This window comes from Cygnus atratus, chromosome 1 (genome assembly GCF_013377495.2).
Source record: "Cygnus atratus isolate AKBS03 ecotype Queensland, Australia chromosome 1, CAtr_DNAZoo_HiC_assembly, whole genome shotgun sequence".
Taxonomy (NCBI): Eukaryota; Metazoa; Chordata; class Aves; order Anseriformes; family Anatidae; genus Cygnus; species Cygnus atratus.
This window is the reverse complement of record NC_066362.1, coordinates 47,336,860-47,343,478: the sequence shown is the minus strand read 5'-3', so window position 1 is coordinate 47,343,478 and position 6,619 is coordinate 47,336,860. Positions and strand designations below refer to the sequence as shown.

Below are 6,619 nucleotides of genomic sequence, written 5' to 3'. Positions count from 1 at the left end.
CCAAAAAAGGGGGAGACCAGCACTGAGACCAGCCTGCTGCAGGCAGCCGCCTCCGTGTCACGTTGAATGGTGTTTACACCACGTTTCAGGGTTTCTGCCGGTCACCCGCCGTGACCAGGAAAATATTTTTGTCCCCTTGGCCGCATAACTTGGCTTCTGTTTTCTTGTTGTTGTTGTTTTTTTCCTCCTGCCTGTGGAGCTATTAGCCACGGCCAGAGCCAAGGCGTGGGGCAGGATGTGCTGCTTGTCTGGAGGCATGGACACGCGGATCAGCTGCATGGCTTTCAGGAAATTTTCCGGTGGCTGGCACGTGATCCGCCATACCATGAAATGGTCAGCACGGCCACCGCGGGGTCATTCCTGAAATGCCCCAGCACAGCCCGGCTGCTCCGGAGGCCGAGGGCCTTTGGCGGTGCAGGGGGGCCGCTGGGTGCTGAGCGGCCGAGCCTGCTAGAGCCTGTGGCTGGCCGCCTGCCATGTGCACGTCAGTGACCAGCCACCAGCTTGTGGCCTCCCCGCTTCGCTGGCCAGGAAGCCCTCCTGCAGCTCTCAGCCCTGGGAGCATAAGGGGCGAGGGCAGCCATGGCTGGGGTCCCACGTCCCTGCGCCTGCCTGCAGCAGTGCGGGCACCTGCTGATGTCCCCACTTGTGCTTCAGCTCTGTTTAACATCCCTGCCCCTGCGAGGGTGGATTCAGCCCCCTGCTCTGCTTTCTCAGTGCCCTTGGTGGCACTTTTTGAGCTACCAAAGCAAATTTGTGTCTTCTGACCTGCAGACCTGCCCCTGCAGGGGGAACTGGGCAGCTGTAACACCCCTCTTGGCACGCTCCTGGGTCTCTCTACAGCTCCGGTGGGTGCAGGGGATTCTTGTGTGACTGGCACCTGCCACTGCCACCTCATGTCAGGGGGGCAAAGCTCTGGTCCCTGTCCTTGTATGTGGAATGAAGTTTGCTTATCTTCTGCAGGTGTTAGGAAAGCCCACATAAAGGTTATGCAGCAGATGTGACCACACGGAGGCCATACAAACACTTGAGGTCCAAGCACGAGTTACACCTGATGCAAACAAAGGAGAGGAGAACCAGCTGTTATGAAGAGCAGAAACAGAGCAACTGCATTTCTACAGCTATACATTTTAAGGTTATGATGTTAAAGATATCTCCTACTGAACCACGTAGAGAAGATGTGTGAATCCAGCATGGGAAATACAGGCATGGGAAATACAGTGATGAAAGATCCTTACGCCTGTCCTTAGAGGTTAATGCCAGACTTATGGATGGATGCCTGATTTTAATCTCTTTTTACTTTGTTTCAGTACCTCAGCATGTGTCCCATGCCTGAAGCTGGACTGGATTTTGCACCTGCTGAAAGAGGTGCACATCCACAGCAAATCAGTTCAGGGAAACGTCACTAATGTTTTAGGAAGCAATTTTATTCTTCTCATTAATTTTCATACAGATCCAAGGGCCTTTTGCCAGCCCTGTTTTCCAGATGACTTAGAATGTAGGTCCTGTGTTCAGTGAGTGCACATGAAGTCTACGCATAACACTGAGAGAACAGAAAAAAGGAAGAAATGTTGGCAGTGCAAGCAGCCTGCCCAGGCCAGCGAGCTCAGAAATGTGAGCACAGAAAAGATACCTGGGAAATGCAGCAGCAAGGATCCTGTGGGGATGCACGGCACCCACCTACACCCACACTTACACCCCCTCCCAGGAGCCTTCTTGTACGCCTCTCCTACTGCTCAGAAAGTGTCCCCATAGAGCTTGGAGATGCCTTGAACTGCAGGTCACATTGCAGGGAACAAGACTTGGGCATGCCAACATCTTCTCTGGCCTATGTGCATCAGTGGGACTTCAACATATCTGTGAGCACATCACCTCTGTGGGCACATCACCTCCATCAGTACAGCACACCTGTGAGCATATTTCATCTCTGAGCACATTACATCCATGAGCACATCACATCCATGAGTACAACACGTCTGTGCACACATCACATCTGTGAGCATCCAGCATTGTTCTTGCTCTAAACAAGCCACTGGAGGGACAGAGCAGTGAGGGGCTGGGCACAGCCTGGAGCTGGGCTGGGCACGTGGAGCATCTCCCCAGTGCCTGGTGCTGCACGTTACCCTCTTGACCACGCTAACATTTGCAATAAGCCAACAAGTTTTCCATATATAGTACATTTCCCAGCTTGTGAGTCTTGCCGAGGCCTCACTGCCCTCCCTTGCATCAACAAAAGGCATTCGTAATGTTTCCATGCTGAACTGTGGGAAAAGAGCGGCAAGAAGCGGTGACCCCTGGGTAAAGGCATGCTTTGGAAACACCGTCATCGAAAAATCAACACATCCGTCCAGGAGGGCCACAGGCAGCCGACCTCCTCCTGCCGTACCAGAGCCAGTGCTCCTCTGGATGCTGGGGCAGCAGCCACTGGACATTTCTGAGATGTTTATTCTATCCACTGTTGATACTGAAAGTCAATACAATAACTAAAAATAGAGATTAAAAAAAATAATAAAACAAAACAAAAACAAAAAAGCAAACCCAACAACACAACAACACTGCAGCAATTTGTTCCCAAGTTGTTATGTTTACCCGTACTGGCCCTGCTCTCCATTTGGGCGGTCTGGTAGTACCAGATGTTCAGTCACGTTCAGCAGCACGGTCGCATCCCAGAAGGTTTCGCCCCGCAGCACATCTATATTAAACACGCCTGTAACTTTCCACCGCGGCTGGAGGAGCGCCTTCCTCTGCGGCGAGCGACGGCTGGCCAGGACGGGCCCAGCGCACACGCCACCAGCCCAGCCCCTAGCCCTGCACGGCTCTGGTGGTGGCAGGAGGGGACAGTGGCTCTGCAGCTCACCGGTGCTTGGGCTGGGAGGTGACAAGGACGTGGGAGGCTTGGCAGCAGTGCCTGGGAGGTGGGGGAACGCCTTGTGCAGGCCCCCCCTCAGGCAGCTGCTGTGGCAGGGCAGGATGTGGCCGGGGCCGGAGGCAGCTTGTCCCCCATTCCTCCTCGTGCTCGCAGCTTGTAGGCATGGTGGTGTCTGGTGGGGTGGTCCTGACAGAAAGGTGCAGGCTCACGGTATAACATCAGAGGTGGTTAGGTGAAACGTTTCTGCCCCACCGCCTGGTGTTTCCTGCAGAAGCACCCATCACAGGAGGCCCTGCAGAGCCGGGGGAAAACTCACCCTGCTGGCAGGCTTTTACTTAGCAAGAGACTGTGGGTGTAACGTCATGTCCCTGAGGGAGGACATGGGGTGCCTCAGGGACATGGGGGTACGGCCTTCTCCAAGCACCAAGCGTCACATTAGTGAAAACTAATGGGCAAATCTGGGTGGCTCATCCTGCTTTTTTTCTACAGGTAGCAGTGATGGCAGACAACAGCGGAGAAATATCCACGTGCTCAGCAGATTATTTAGTTTAGTACGTTGTCCTGACAACCCTCATGTCACGGAATTTGGGCTTGGAGATGCACGCTGGAAGGAGGGACTGAAATCCTGTAAACACGTGCTGGCAGGGCTGGGTGTCTCCCTTCTCTGAAGAGCTTATGGGTGAACACACCAGAAAGAGCAAAGAGGTCTCCTGTGTGTATCTTGGGAAAATTTAGGTTTGGGTCATATCTGGACACGCTGGGTGGGCCGGGTTTGCTGTGTCTGCTTTGTGTCTGTGCTGTAGTGGCAGCTGGCTCCAAAACACCTGCTTTACCTCCTGCAACCCAAGCGTGTGTTGCCAGCTGAGAGTCATCCCTGCAATGCTGACAGGGAATGGGAGCAGGGCACCTGTGGCAGCCAACCTCAGCCCTGCTTACTTCTAGTCCTGTGTTGGAAACAGTGACACTTGGAGGCAACACAAGGCTCCCTTCAGTGGCAGAGATTTAGATCAGATGTTAGGAGAAAATTCTTCACTCTGAGGGTGGTGAGGCACTGGAACAGGTTGCCTGGAGAAGCTGTGGATGCCCCATCCCTGGAGGTGTTCAAGAACAGACTGAACGGGGCCTTGGGCAACCTGATCTAGTGGGTGGCATCCTTGCTTATGGCAGGGGGTTGGAACTAGATGGTCTTTGAGGTTCTTTCCAACCCAAGCCACTCTATGATTCTCTATGATTCTATTTATTCTATGATAAACTCACTGAGTTGTGAAGATTTATGTCCCAATATGCTTTTCTGGCTGGGAAGGGCTTGCCTGGCCACCTTGCTGCTGTGAGGTTATCTCACATGAATGGAGGCAACTACTGATGTCAGGTTGCTTTCCTGCTTTGCTGATGGCTCAACTCCGTCCTTCGCTGCAGGTACAGTCAGCCTTTCTGCAGTAGTGTGCCAAGTCCATGACTTAGCCCTGTTGTGATTTCATTCGGCAGTGCTCTTGAACACATTTTGCCACAGCGTTTGCTTCCTACAGCGTTTTTTTTCTTTTTTCTTTACAGTTTCAAATATTTCAAATGTAGGCAGCGAGCCTGATTTCAGCTGTCCTTGACTTGGTGTTTATCTGTTACTGCTCTGCAGATCAGCCACCAGGTTTGTACGGATGCAAGGATCCAGCCAGCACTGAAAATATTTAGGTAGCAATTCCCCCTCTTTTGAGAAGGGCCTATGATTAAGACTCCTCAAAGAGACCTGAAGCTAGCTTTCTGTGAGCCATCCATGTGACTTGGCTTTTTACCATATGGCAAATGTTACCCCCAGGGAGGAACATATGCCCCACAGCAGCTTCTCTTCACACTTAGCTGTGCTCTTCAGTAGCATGAAGACCACAATGCCAGTGGCATAAGCAGGAGCAGGAGACGAAGATGTTGAAATCATAATATATTTATTACATAGATGAGATATAAAAACAAATTACCAAAATGGTATCATTTTTTTTTGTGAGTCCACAGGACCTTGAAAGAAAAATACATATGTAAAGCAGATTGGTAGACTTGTAGCTTTTATGATGTTGTAAGTCTGCCTTTTCTTTCCTCTCATGCTCCTGAACAAAATACACTCTATGCAAGGTGGTTTAAAGATGCTTTACAGAAAAGATATACTTTAGTGCTGAAAACTGCAGTAAACTGTGCTATATTCCATACTGGTGTTAATGAGGAAGTATAATGGCCATATATATTGCAAACAATAACACAGAAGAAAACAAATCAAACATTCAGTTTTAAATACTAACATAAAAATAAAATAAACTCCAGGCCCATCGTGAATCACTGGGTAAGGATATGTGAATGGGAGTCCTTTCCATTCTCCGGATCCACTCCTTCTCCTGCAGACAGAGATTCCTTCTCCGGCAATTGCATTTTTATTCCAAAGTCTCTTCTTTTCGTACTGCTTGCCAAGTCTTGCTGGAGTCCTGCCCATGGAGTCCGAGCGCTGGTCTGAAGCTGGGACTTCAGTGCAAATGCTTACTATCTTTCAGACTGCACCCTGGGATGCTCTGAGCGGCCAGTGCCAGGCTGACTGTTCCCTTTATGCCGTCAATGCTGTCCAGCTGGGGTGTCTTCAGGGGTGCTTCTGTTTCAAGAAGGTTTTCTCAAGTGCCACCTTCAGCCTCTTCGTTCCCCAACACAATCCGGCCTTCCACACCGTGAAGTGGCAGGTAGTAAAGTGCTTTATACAATGAAATATTTACAAGGGGCTGGGTTCATATTTTAACACTTCAAGGACAAGAGCTCAGAGACGCCGTGCCCCGCGGAGCCGACTCTTCTCCACAGCAAAGGCAGAGAGCCAGCACCCGCCCTGCATCACACGTGCACGAGGGCAGAGGAATTCACGCCACCTGGCAGGTCTGCCCGCACGAGCACGAGCAGGGGGTTGATCCCCTGCAACCTCCAGTGGGATGGCGAGGTGAGGAGCAGGCAGCACCCAACCCTCTGCCATGGGCGCCTGCCGCCAGCCCTGCCTGCCCTGCAGCTCCCTCTGGGAGCCTCTGGGAGTGACTCCAGATCCATGCTGGTGGCACTGGCAGCGATACTTCACTTCCCAGCTGCAGATCACAGGCAGGTTTTCCCCCTGGTAGGTGGAAATGTAGGTCAGGGTGATGGGTGGCTTCGTGGGTGTTGCTCTGGCGCTGCCCTGGAGCCAGACCAGAGGCCCCCCTTCCTTCTGTTCCCCTCAACGCAACAAAGAGCCGGGCTCAGGGAGCGCCTCGCAAGGAAGCTACAGGCGAGTGAAAGGGCATTGACCAGGAAGGGTTAAATTAGACAGCGCCTACAAATCATAACGCCTCGCTACGCGTTTTGGCACTATTTTCTTACGTTCCAGTTTTCATCCTAGAGATCTTCCCTCTGTGAAGGCTTTGCATTTTGTGCATGAAGAAATGCCCTAGGGGTCGCGCACATCTAGTTGCAGTCTCTTTTTAAAATCTCCAGGACCTTTCTTCCAAGAGCTGACTTCCACTGGTGGACAAAGCTTTTCATGTTGACGATAAGCCTGCCCGTCCGCACATCCTCGTGTCCTGCCACCAGGTACTCCAAGCCTGCAAACCAGCAAAGTGGTCAGAGACTGCACAGTGCTGTGTTCAGGGGGGCTACTAATGTGGCAAACAGTCTGAACTATCTAGTCCTGAGTAAAAAAGCACTTATATGGATAAATATTTACACTTACGACTTTCAACTGTATCTGTATATCTACACCTCCAT

At 51.5% G+C, this 6,619-nt stretch overlaps 1 protein-coding gene across 2 annotated transcripts in view; it reads right to left on the bottom strand.

The window, feature by feature from the left end:
- Positions 1-4,784: 4,784 nt before the first annotated feature.
- The window catches only part of NTN4 (netrin 4), a 38,665-nt gene continuing 36,830 nt past the window's right edge, over positions 4,785-6,619 (bottom strand). For both annotated transcript variants that reach the window (XM_035551744.2, XM_035551745.2), the window contains exon 10: positions 4,785-6,456. In XM_035551744.2, coding sequence (XP_035407637.1) covers positions 6,320-6,456 — 137 coding nt within the window. In that variant the 3' untranslated portion in view covers positions 4,785-6,319. The remainder of the gene's footprint in view (positions 6,457-6,619) is intronic.